Raw genomic sequence first — 13,702 nt, 5'->3', positions numbered from 1 at the left:
TCTCTTTTGTTTTCCAGAGCTGGAGAGACAAATGAAGATTGAGAATTTGTTTGTGACGTGGCAGCAGCGGTCAGCTCAATCCAACATGCCCATCTCTGTGAGTTCATACATACTCAGTGCAGACATTAATATTTGCACACACAATGTGGGTGATCGTGTGTGATCGGTATTTTCCATCACGCTCTCAGAACATGATTTTCTCAGCGGCTCATCGGGTCCAGATTCATTTCAGTGCGTGCGGATCCTCTGCCTCACGCGCACAGATGCAGATCCGTGTGCGAGCGCATGTACGGCCCACTTGGGTTTAATGAGATGTGGCGGGGACATTAAGGGATTCTGTAGTGTGTGAGATGTCTCTGCCATTCGCTGTAATCTCACTTCCTTTGACTGTTTCACACAGACCACAGTATTAGATGATACTGCTTACACTATTGTGCAGGTCACCACTAAGTGCACTAGCTTTCAAAGGTTGGTGTCCATAAGATTTGTATACAGTGAGAACGTAATGCTTTTATTCACCAAAGATGCATTATATTGATCAAAAGAGACAGTAAAGACATTTATAATGTTACAAAAGATGTCCATTTCAAATAAATGCTGTTCTTTTTAACTTTCTATTTATCAAAGAATCCCGAAAAAGAAAAACGATTAAAGCCATTATCAACATTGATAGTAATCAGAACTGTTTCTTGAGCAACAAATCAACATATTAAAATGATTTCTGAAGGATCACTGCCAGATTTTATTCTTTTTACTGTATTTTTGATCAAATAAATGCAGACTTGGTGAGCAGAAGAGACTCTTCCCGACCTCAGACCTTTGAATGGTAGTGTATATTCACAGTGTAACCTGATCATAAATTTATCAAGCACACACCATTGTCAATGTGTTGAACTAGTCATTATGTTCAAACTAACAGTTCAGTGCTTTGAAGGCAACATACATTTTTTTTAGGACTACTCAACCTATAAGTGACGCATAGTTGTCTCCAGAGGTGTAAAGTCCAGGTTCAGAAAGTAAAAGTCCTCCTCAGTATTTTGTTCCAATCTCATGGATTTGCTAATTAGCAGTTTTTTCAGCCAGGAGAGAGAACTAATTAGTGTGATCAGCTGGCTGAGTTCATGGGTGGAATAAACATATGGCAGGACTTTTACTTTCTGACCCCAGGACTATACATCTCTGCTTATTAAACTCGGATGAAATGTATTTAAGCGTTGAAATTGATCACACTTGACCTATATGAAAACAGCTGTTGCTTCAAATAAAGAAACTCTAGGTTTAAACCTGGTAACCCTCTTGCTGTGTGTGTGTGTGTGTGTGTGTGGTGTGTGTCTGAGCACAGGTCGCGGATCTGGACACACTGAAGCAGTCCTCTCGACTGGTCCATTACTGCGCCACTCCGCTGCTCTTCGACCCCGTGTTCAGGAAGCAGATTCAAGAGGAGCAGGTGCCACAGCCACAGATGAAGGTCTCTCTCTCTCTCTCTCTCTCTCTCTCTCTCTCTCTCTCTCTCTCTCTCTCTCTCTCTCTCTCTCTCTCTCTCTCCCTCTTCCTCTTCCAATCATTTTGGAGCCTGACTTAGGCCGGTGACACACTGGATGCGTGGCGTGAGCGTGGCGTTTCTGTTGCGTGGCGGCTGCGTCGCGTTTTCTGTCCGTACACACCAGTACCGTGCCTGACGCGGCGCTGGCGCGCTGCTGCTGCTTTAGGTGACAGAGGGAGGCCGCCGACAGACCAGGCCCTTGTCTTCACGACAACAATTTCAACTTTTTTCACACACCTACACCTTCCAAAATCCGAAAAATTTGTTGGAAGTTGTGGAAGGCTATACTTCATGTTAAGCATACATATAAAGCCTACTGATAAAGGACACCGTCAACAGTATTGACGGCAAAATAGACTATGTTTGACAGGTGCAATATTTGAAAATCGATATTTTTTTATTTTTTAAATTACATTTATATCTGAATTTATGTCAACCTATAGACTTTCAAACATCAAAATGTCATTAATTAATATGTATTTGTGTACAAAATGACATATAAACATATTTTCCTATTATATTTTGCCTGAAAACGCTTCCAACACGCTTGCGCGTCGCGTGAAAAATAGGCGTTGGTTCTATTTCTAGCATGCAAGCGTTTCCCGCGCGGCTCAAGCCGCGCCTGAGACGCGCATGTCACGCAAGCAATGTGCAAGCTCTAACCTGTTAACATGGGAGCCGAAATAAAAAACGGACATGCCACGCAGCGGAGACGCTTACGCCACGCATCCAGTGTGTCACCGGCCTTAGGGTTAGGGTTCTGTTCAAATCCCTGACCATAAGGATGACCAAACCAATCTTTTATGCAGTGAGACATCATTTGCTTTATAAACAACAAAATATCAGCCTCTATGTAAGTACATGTGTCAGGCATGATAATCAGTGTAGCACCAGAGTAATCTTGATTATGCGGTCGTTGCTCAGTTGTTGTTCACGATTCAAGTGGCATAGACGTTAGTCTGATTAGATAACAAAATGTCATTAAGCAAGTGGGATTTATTAAAAAAATAAAGTTAGAACAAGTATATTGTGTCTGTATACCTGTATACTTCACTTCTTCTCTGATAGTTAAGATATAAACACCCAAAATGTCACATAAACACATACTGTGCTGGGTAATTTTATATGTTGGTCAGATGCTCTCTTCCTATCTAAAGGCCCCAGTATACTTCAAGCGAAATCAAAGAACAAACTGGTGTGATGTCAACAAAATCAGTTCGTTTTGGGAGTTCAAAGCACCTTGCTAAAGCAAACTTTCTGGAAACATGTAAAGCTTCTTCGACATGTAAAGCCACGGTCACACTAGACTTTCTTTTTTCTTTGGACACCGCAGCAGTTGTGATATGACGTTACGCTCTGCAGCATCTTTTTCAATAATACATTAATACATGGCAATACATTAAAAACGTAAAAAATATACAATCTACCCGACTTTACTGCAAAATTATCATTCTATTAATTCAGCTAAGATATCACGCCGTGACATATCGATCTTCTACTGTTTCACATGAGCTTGCATTTGTTTTCTGACACATTCGCATGCGTATGAATGGAAGTCAACGAAATGACTTAAATCTTCACCATAAATCCTATCCGGTTCATTTCTTCTGTTCACCCCGTCGAGGTCAGATGTGAACATGAACACACTGGAGTAGAGAGCTGCTTTAGAAGTTGCAATTCTAATTGAAAGAGACACTGATACTGTAAATGACTCTAATTGAAAACAACATAATTATATTCATATTTAACACTGTAAAGCTGCTTGCTTTGAAGCAATCCATTGTTATAAAGTGCTATATAGATAGATGTGACATGACAAGGCGTACCCGAGAGTCACGAACTGCAGAGCTTGTGAAAATATCCATGTTTTTTCAATGCTATTGAGAGGAAAGCGCGCAGCACATATTTACATATTCACCTAAAGGCTGTTTCCATGGGCGGCATTGAGATGTTTGCTAACAGTATACTGCTGCTCAGGTATTTCAAATGTCTATTTACCCTTAAAGCGTAAGTCTCGCCAAAATACAATACTTCGAGCACAGTTTCATGTTGTGTCGAGCCTTCTTAGTGTTTTAAAAATATCGATTTTGATGCTATCATAGAGTTGCCCCATGCACTCCCATTCAAAAGGCAATTTGACCAAAAACGAAAATACAGTCAATCTTAAAAGTGGCGTTTCCATCCTAATTATGCTTTTAAACGAAAGCTTGCCTCGGGTAGATTCACAAAAAGACCCTAGGTTGCATTTTGGCGAGAGTTACGCTTTAAGTAACAAATACATACCCAATCTTCATCCTACAAAGAGCTATTCGAATCATACATAAAACTACATACAGAGAACCGACAAACCCATTGATCATTAAACTCAAAATATTAACGTTTAAAGATTTGATTGACTACAAAACTATTCAAATTGTTTTTAGAGCACATAATAACCAATTGCCAAGAAATATCCAAGAGCTTTTTCAACTGAGAGAAAGCACATACAATTTCAGTGGAATATCAATGTTTAGTAAACCATTAATTTGAACAAATAGTAAGTTCCACTGTATAACAACTCAGGGTGTTATCCTGTGGTACAACAGTAATAAGGATTTAAGGTTATGTAAAAACGTATTGCAACTGAAATTTTTATTTTAAAAAAGAATCCTAGATGGATATGAGCTGGAACAGTGATTTTCTTTTTTTGTTGATTTTTATTTAGTTTGAATATCTAAGTGATGTAAATTGTAAACAATTTAAGTAGCTAAAAATATAATTGAAGTGGGGGTAGGACAAGAAAAGTTATACTAACTTCTTCCTACCCCCATTTGAACATGATTATTATTTGGATCATCTGCTGATGATAATCTTTTTTTGTTGATTGTTTGTTTTTATTTAGTTTTGTTGTTGTTTTTTAACGTTCAAAACAAAAAAACATTCGCCGTGAGTATATCTGGACCTAAAGCTGAAGTCTTTTTTTGGTTTAATATCGACCAGACTTTATGCTGATACTCAAAAGTCTGGCTATGTGAGACTACATGGGTAGCAGGATCTCTCTCTCTCTCTCTCTCTCTCGTGATACCAGCTCAAAGATTCTCTCTCGTTCTGTGGTTACAGAAGCGGCATCGCTCCAGTGACTCCACGGCATCCGGGAGGGATCGCAGCTACAGCACGGATTCTGCAGACATGCTCCCGAGTCGCCTGAAGGAGGAGCCGTGGCTGCAGGAGATCTCCAGCACGTTCCTCCAGCAGTATGTGCAGTATCTGCAGAGCATGGGCTTCATCCTGGTGCAGGTCCGACCGCAGTCGCCCGCACGCAGGTCTGTCCCGCAGGAAAACACCATCTCACACAACCAAAGCAGAACACACGCGGTTCGACTGTAGTGGTGCGTGCGAGTCATGCTGGAAAGATTGCATTTTCGAGTTGAATGCACATGAATGCCACCACAAAGTCGTAATTACTAGGGATGCACCGATATTAAAATTATGGCTGATACCGATAACCGATAAATCTTTATATTTGAAAGCCGATAACTGATAGCCTAGTTCTACCAGACTCTTGTACATTTCATTTGTACAGAGAGTCTGGCCTCTCTCCATTGACGAGTGTTAACTTCCTTGAAGGCGGGTTCTCTGTCGAAGTTTAAAACTATTGGATCTGCCCAGAGTCACTCTGGATCTGCCATAACCAATCGCTAACGTTTGGTTGTGACGTATGACGACTCAAACTAGCGCACGACCTCAACGTCATCGTTCTCAGACACTCCCTCTGTTCGCTGATTGGACCTGCAAAAAATTCACCGGAGAAAACCCAAGAATACACCACAATCCCAGACGTAGTACTGAAGGAAAATTAAAATTGAGTGGAAGCACGTAGGAGGGCGGAGCCAGGCTAGATAACTGATTTATTGGCCGATAAATCTAAACCCAAATTTTTTAATAATTTTATATAAACAAAAGTCTCCCCATTAAAATCCCAATCACACAATTATAATAATGTTCTCATTATAATTTTATGTAGTCTATATGTCAGATTTACGAAGCGCATGTTGTACTTAGCTGTATTTATTTTACTTTTTTCAATGATTCCAATCATATTTCAAGCCAATTAAAAACCATCATGTTGAACAGTGCACATCTTAGGTGTCTCAGCTGAAGGAAATAATACATTATTTATCGGCTTTAATATATATCGGCCATATTTTCTTATTGGGCCAATAACGACAACATTAAAAACTAACATATATCGGCCGATACTGATATGGTGGCCGATATATTGTGCATCTCTAGTAATTACGAGTGGGAAACTGCCCAGAGTGATTTGAACACACCTGACGTTGTAATCACGACTTCCCAATTCATAAATATAAACTTCCCGGAAGGACTTGAACACACCATATGTTTCTGCAATTCAAGCCAGTTGTTTTAAAACTATACATTTCTGTTATAAGCATGAGTATAAAAAGCGAAAGTGTTATTCAGTACAATTTCTTACTTCAGTTTTTGTCACAAAGCATAACCTGCACAGACCGCATCCACACAAACCGTGATGTCAAACATGGTATGAAGTCTCCTGGCAACAATATGTTCAACAATAACTGCACTTTGAGTTCTCTGTAAAGTGTGTGAGGTGCTAATGGTCTCCACACTGTGTTAAGCAGCAGGAGTGTGTGATTCAGTCTGACCGGCAGCATGAGGGCTGCATTACTGACGGGTTACGGGTCTCTCTCTCTCTCTCTCTCTCTATCTCTCTCTCTCTCTCTCTCTCTCTCTATCTCTCTCTCTCTGCAGCATCGCTCGAGCCCGAGCCGCCATGTTGAGTTCTTTATCCACTGAAGGCAGATCTTCCTTCTCATCTTTCTCATATAATAAGCAGAAGAGTGAAGACAGCCCGAAGGTACACAACCATTATATGCTCATCCACATTCAACCATTCAGTCATGCTTCACATGTTTCAACACAGTACACACACACACACACACACTTTTTGCATTGACACAGTCCTGGTGCCCATTCTGGATCCTATCCGAATAAAGGCAAAAATTACAATAATACTAATAAAAAAATATTAAAATAAAAGTCTTTAAAATCTTTCCACAAATATGTTCAGCAGCAAAACCAGTTTACAATGTTGATAATAATATTATTGAGCAACAAATCATCATATTATAATGATTTCTGAAGGATCATGTGACACTGAAGACTGGAGTAATGATGCTGAAAAAGCAGCTTTGATTACAGGAATAAATTACATTTTACAATATATTAATAGAAAACAGCAATTTTATATTGTAATAATATTTCACAATATTAATATGTATTTATAACTAAATAAATGCAGCCTTGGTGAGCAGAAGAAACTTCTTCCAAAAACATAGACTCCCATTGATTTTATGTCAGGTTAATGACATTTTCTATGGCCTAACCCAACCCCTACACCTACCTATCACAGAAACATGTAAAAAAAAAAAACATTAGATTGAAATAAAAACATGTTTTGGCCTAATTATAAGCCTTTTTAACTAGTTATGAGCAGTCAAATTTACTCACTAGTTGGTCATCATAATATTTCACTATATAAGTGAGACCATTTGGCTCTCACAATTTAGCCAAACCTGTACACACACACACACACACACACACACACACACACACACACACTCTGATTGTGTCCCGTCTGCCCCTCTCAGCAGAGCAGTGCATCGAGCTCGACGTCGTATCACCTGCAGAGAGCGCTGCCGGGAGGCATCGTACTGATGGAACTGGCTTTTCAAGTAAGACCTTCATCCGTCTGTGTCTCTCGGCCTTCAGTGCAGATCAGGGATAGAATCGGCCTCTTAGCACATCAGCCGAGAGCATACGCTGGACTTTTCACACGAGCGCTGTGAAAGTCTCCGCGGACGGTGAGGAGAGAGATGTTTAATGGACTCTGTCTCGCTCTCCCGCTATTTGTGGTTATTAATATTTGAACACACAGAATCAACTGCAAGGAAACGGCATGACTTGATCTTCAGTCCTTCTCATTTCTAATATCTCTTTCAATTAAATTTCAAAGTGATTTATTTTGTATATTAGGGCTGTCATAGCTAATGTGCTAACATAAGCGATTATTAAAAATGTTAACCATTATAATGCTTTTATTCAGTTCCGTGTGAATTACTGATCATGAATTCTGATTGAAATCTCGGTTTACCCACAAGAAAAACACGAATCGTTCATAGAAATGTTCATGTGAACACTAGTAGATTATTTTTGCACGAGTCAGTGGCAAGTTAGTTTATTTTTGTTTTCCTTGTTGTTGTTTGTTTGTTTGTTTGCAGATTTGCATTTCCTTTGCCTGTTTGCTGAAGTTTGTAATATGTAGTTAGACCATAAGAATGAAACTTACACTAATAATAGTATTATTAATATTATCGTTATTATTATTAACATTTATTTAAATTATGATTTATAGTGACAATAATAACAGCAACCAGAATAATAATAATAAATAAAATAATTATAATTATAAGGTTTATACCTTATATCTAAGGTTGATATTATGGTCAAAAATTTGAACTAATTCCAAACCCTATTAGTACATAAAATACAATTAATCACAATGATAAAATTACTAAGTTAGAATAAAGTAAGATGAAGTGAGCATTCAACAACACATTCATGATCATCAAAGTCAGCATTCACTGCCTACTTTGCATCTGTAATATGACAAAAAAGCAGAGTGGAACTTGATTTTATCCATCAAGAATTTATTGGTTGGTGTAAAGTGTTTATTTATGACAGGTGATTATAGGAAAGAGATAAATGGCTTTTTTTTGTTCATTGGGGAAAATGTGCACAGGTGAATCGTGACCTGGTTGAATTAAGAAATTAAGGGTGCTTTCACATCTGTAGTTCGGTTCATTTGGTCCGGAACAAGGGCGAAAAATAATACTTTGTCGCATTTTTCAGGCGTTTTGGTTCCTTTTCACACCACACTGATTGCTCTGATCTGAATCAGTTGATGAAACGAACCAAAACCCAGTCACGTGACAACATCCACATCACTCGTTGGCCAGATGTGTCTTGAATGTATTTCCATAACTGCACTTCGATTGGTCAGAATTAACGTGCGGGGAAATTCCAACTCTTGGAAGTAAACAAAGAGGAGGAAAATCCGGCAGACAACACGCCGCTTTTTACTACGGAGAGACGACTGCACGGGCTGACTGTATCCCTGCTCATAGTTTATTATATAGTTCTACTTTAGGCAAACAATAACATCTGAGAATAAAGTGAGGATGCGGCTTGAATATAATGTTTAATGCACTGCATGCAGCGAAGGCACGTCACTTCAGGAGGAGATGTGCATTAATGTTGCTAAACAGTGACATAATGGGCCCTATCTTGCACCCAGCGCAATTGACTTTGAACACCGACGCATGTATCATTCCTATTTTGCACCCGCGCACAGCGGACTTTTCCCTCCACAGACGCACGTCGGTAAATTAGGGAATGAACTTGCGCTCGCGGGGGCGGTTCGGCGAAAAGAGGAGGCGTGTTCCGGCGCAAAACTTCCTTGGTGCTATTTTCCAGTTTTAGAAAGCAATTGCGCCACTGACCAGGAAAAAAACAGTCTAAAGACAGTGGCGCGTTGCGCGTTAGTGTATGGTATTTTAAGGGCGCGTGCTTGGCCATAATGTAGTGTGTTAACGCGCATCCACTTTGATTCTCTAATATAAACAGACGCAGCAGTTTTCATTTTTGCAAATCATACATTATTACAAGGAAAAATATTAACACACGAGGGAAATCATTGTTGTGTCCGTGAAGATGTGGAAAAGATATATCTAGATAAAAAAAATAAAAAAAAATCTAGATTAGGCTACACATTTAGACATTATAAACCTGTTTACCCGAAGCTAATTTGGGTGGGTTTCTCCCATCATCCCCATTGTCACTTCTCTGTGTTTTACGGCCCTGACGAGAACGTCGGTCTCCTCGGCTGTGAACCGCTCCTGGCGTGCGCCGGCAAATCCGCCGTTATAATAGCGATCCGCCATGGAACAAGCGCGCTGGCTCTTAAAGGGAATGTGAGAGGACGCTCTGATTGGTTTATTTCACGTTACGCCCAAACCACACATGAATAATGTAGCGACTTCAGACCAACACATTTTAGATTTGCGCCAGGCGCAAGATTCGTTTATCCCGCCGGGAAAATAGCAACAGTGCCAGGATCCGCCCACAAAGTTCCTTGCGCTTTGGTTCCTTTGCGTTTCGGATCGTTAAAATAGGGCCCAATGACTACGGCAGCTGGTTTAGTCCAAAAATGCGCAGTTCTTTGGCAGTTGGGTCTGTTCGAGGTCGGATCACGTTCTCACCACAAACTAATCGCTCCAGAGTTTCGGTACGGTCTCGGTACGATTGTTTGGTTCGCTTTTGGTGCGCACCCGAGTGCGATTGCTGCATTCACACCTGCGCAAACCAACCGCACCAAAGTAGACAACGAACTCTAGTGCGATTCAACCCAACTAAATGAGGCAGGTGTGAAAGCATCCTATTCCTAAATGGAGTCAAATTTGATTTATTTGGGCCTTAAGAATTTCTCTGTTGTACAGACAGCTCTTGAATATGCTGAACGAATGAATGAATGTATCTGCAGCTGATGCACAACTGTTCCTCTAGTAACACATGATCTCCTTCTGACTCTGTTTCAGGGCTGTTATTTCTGCGTGAAGCAGTTTGCATTAGAGTGCTCCCGGATTCCCATGGGTCAGACGGTTAATTCTCAGGTAACGGCATCATGACAGTGCATGTAGAGAAAGTCGGAGTAAATGAAGTGTTCATATTGTATTTCTGTGCATCTGTTGTACTGTATGTGTCTTCCTGTAATGTCTATAGACATTTAAAATGAGCTACAAGTAGCAATCTTCTCCTTTGTCAGCAGGATCCACTGGTCAAATATCTGTCTAATTGTCTCTGATGGCGTATTTAATGTGAAGTGGGTCCAGGTTGGCTCTAAATGAGAAGTAATTAAGTGTAAATATTTGTAAGTCTCCAGATGTTTCTCAGCAGGAGGCTCTGATTTCTTCTGCAGCGCCAGAAGCCCATAAGGTGTCTCCAATCACAGCTGCTCATATCCAGCGATTAAGTCATTAGCGTGTTTGTTTGGTTGTTTGTAAGTGCAGCTTCTTCAAACTGAGCTTGAGGGCAAACAGGAATAAAAGTCACAAGGAATCAGTAATGAAAATTCATCAACTTATATTTGTTCTATTTGAATCCATAGTTTTCGATTCCCATCTGCCAATTTGGTGGGAAAACAGTGTTATTATTTTTCATAAGGCATGAACAGTCAAGTTGAGTTGTTAATTATTTCGCTGTGTTAATACTTTTAAGTTTTTGTTCGTGGAGAACCAAATATATCCACTTATTGTAGAGGGATAGAGAGGACATTCTAAGCAAATTCACCATGAAAATCAGCAAATCATTTTTGAAGACTTGTTACAACCATATTTAAAGGTCAGGAAACGGTGCCATTTGTTCTAGAAAATTGTTATTTTAATAATAAAGTGCCTTTAAAAAGGTTACTGCCGAACTTTCATGAAGTCATGTTTTCCTGTCTCAGGCACAAATGACCAGAGCTGTTACGGCCGTAGACATTAGTGCACCATCCTTTGAGGATGCCTTCTCTCCCGTGATCAATATTTTGGTTGTTGTTGTTTTTCCCTCAATTCTTAAACTATTAAGCCAGTCTTAAAGTCTCCCTGTGGTGACAATCAAGCTTTTAATGTTGTTTATGTGTCTATGTGGTGTTTTTAATCTGCTTTAAGACAAACCATGTGTAAATTCAAAGTCATAAGTCGACAGCATTGCTGAGTATTTTCTGCTTAAACCTGCAGTGAACCAAAGACAGTCTCAAAAACACGGTTTGAAATCGCTGGTGTTTCTGACGTCACAAACTACCTTGTAACCAATCAGATCAACGTGTGATCGTCAATCAGTGGATCTCTGAGTGAGTGAGTGAGTGGAGGCGGGGCTCATTTGCATATTCATAGAACTGCGTATACTAAATGAGGCACAGGGGTCGAGTTACATTCAAGATATTTTAAGGCATTAAGTCATTTTTTTAAAGAAAAAAATCTAGAGTTTTAAGGGATGAAATGATTGACTACAGGGGGACTTTAAAACGTACAAACTATGATGAACTTGTATATTCATACTAGATTTTATGCCAACCCTGTTACATTGTAAATGCTTAGAGTACAAAAAATAATGCATGCTATTTTAATTTTTAATAGACTTGCAAATTGGCTAATATTCCAATTTAAATAATTAGCTAATATAATGCATGTTTTATTTAGAGTTCTTCCCTTTACTGTACATTAAACAGATAAATTATTTACATTTTGTGATGGTATCACTTAACAACAAGTTAAACAATTTTAACATTAGTTATTGCATTAGGAATAGTGAACTAAGAATAACAATTTCCACAGGATATTCTAGTATGGTATAAAAATATATATATTTACATTTACCTGTATTAGTAAAGGCTGATCAAGCATTGTTCATTATTAGTTCATGATACTTAATACATTAACTAATGTTAACAAATTGAATCTGATTTAAACGTTTTTCCCATGTGACTAATTCAGTATTCTGTGTCAGTTGTACGTCAGTGACACACAAATGGCACTGTTGTCTGATCATGAACATACATAGCAACATTTACATACTGAATATTATTATGATTATTATAATTTTAATCATCTTCTTCCTGGCATGTTACATTATAAATTCATTATTAATATTTATTTTAAGGTATACTGTTACTGTTACTAATACTCTTCCAGTTGATTTTGAGGTGGCAATGGACATCAATTACTTTCTATGACATTTGTTCCAGGAATTGGGAACATTGGGAATAGATCATGTATAAAAAATAAAAAAATAAACATGGAAAACATTTCTCCTCCACGTGTAAAATAAATGAACAAAATAATTTGGAATACAGATTGTGAATCACCGCTGAATTTTTGAAGTAATTAAAAAAATATTTAGATAATATATGAGATTAGAGAGCACGGTGCAAACGGCCTGTCATGATGTAACATAAGCAGTGGAGATTTAGTTAAAAAGTGAAAGGTCACTTACACCTGCTTCTCCTCTATAAAGGATTCACATTATCTCATTATTGATCATCTCCGTGTCACTTCCTGTATCACACCCTCATACATTAGCGTGTGACAGTCAGCTTGTGCATGTGTTCATTTTTGTGTAAATTGACTTCTAACCTCTCTGTGTGGCATGTTTCTCATCTGTCTCTGTGTGTGTGTGTTATCTTCTGTGTGTGTGTGTGTGTGTGTGTGTCTCACTGTTCTGCACATGGTGTGTGTGTGTGTGTGTCTAGTCCCATCTCACTCTCTCTTTCCATCAGGGCTCACTTCTCAACAAACCTCCTAGCAAGCCGTTCCCCGAGGCGCCCACGGTCTCTGACTCTGCGGTATGTCTCTGCATCCTCGGGGCGGGCTCGTCTTCAACCAATCAGGCTTCAGTCTTTCCCTCAGACTCCTCCCCCGTGTAGTGCCTGGCTCCTCCCCTTCCAGTCTTGCCCGTTCATTGAAAATCAGACGGTTCCTTTCCCTGTGTTTGTCTGTGTTCTTCAGCGATGCATCTTGGGGTTCTTCTTCAGCTGCACATGCGGTTGTGTCTCTTTGCTGTATTTAAATGCAGATGCTCATGAATGTGGCATCTTCTGAAAGGTCACGGGGTCACTCTTCTTGCAGCTCTCATAGGCCAATGATCTCTTTCCTTTGCTCAATGATTATCCCTGATTTTCTTCGGCTCTTGTTGCATGTTAATTTGGATCTGCTTGTCTCCTTTATGTCTCCATCAACAGTAATTCGGAGGCTGTTCTTTATCAATCAACGTATGATATACTGTGACTTTCACCTCTGTTTCAAAATGAGGAAATCACAAGTGGAGCGTTTCCACTTTGTCATGACGGCTTCCGCTTATTCTTAATGTGCCTGACATAAGATCTGTGTAGTGCTAGATAGGAAACAAAAGATATAAAGTCAACATAAATGCTGTACACAACATATTTTACTTCCAAAATCTGGTGTGTTTCTGAGTTTAAAGGATCTAAACAAAAATGTGGGAATTTACTGGATTTGAAAAAGTGGAATTTAGTCCATT

General features: G+C 39.3%; 1 protein-coding gene across 10 annotated transcripts in view; it reads left to right on the top strand.

Moving 5' to 3' along the window:
• Positions 1-13,702, top strand: part of szt2 (SZT2 subunit of KICSTOR complex) — a gene marked incomplete at its 3' end in the record, with an annotated part of 127,106 nt that overhangs the window by 96,877 nt on the left and 16,527 nt on the right. For 4 of the 10 annotated variants that reach the window (XM_079628594.1, XM_079628602.1, XM_079628600.1 and 1 more), the window contains 7 exons: positions 18-97; positions 1,343-1,468; positions 4,643-4,845; positions 6,317-6,422; positions 7,219-7,299; positions 10,222-10,296; positions 12,942-13,007. In XM_079628594.1, coding sequence (XP_079484720.1) covers positions 18-97; positions 1,343-1,468; positions 4,643-4,845; positions 6,317-6,422; positions 7,219-7,299; positions 10,222-10,296; positions 12,942-13,007 — 737 coding nt within the window. Of the gene's footprint in view, positions 1-17; positions 98-1,342; positions 1,469-4,642; positions 4,846-6,316; positions 6,423-7,215; positions 7,300-10,221; positions 10,297-12,941; positions 13,008-13,702 lie in introns of all 10 variants that reach the window. The other 6 variants (XM_079628601.1, XM_079628596.1, XM_079628598.1 and 3 more) reach the window with 2 other exon arrangements.

Source organism: Phoxinus phoxinus (genome assembly GCF_949152265.1).
Source record: "Phoxinus phoxinus genome assembly, chromosome: 11".
In the NCBI taxonomy this organism is placed as follows: Eukaryota; Metazoa; Chordata; class Actinopteri; order Cypriniformes; family Leuciscidae; genus Phoxinus; species Phoxinus phoxinus.
This window is presented reverse-complemented; position numbering and strand designations above follow the sequence as displayed.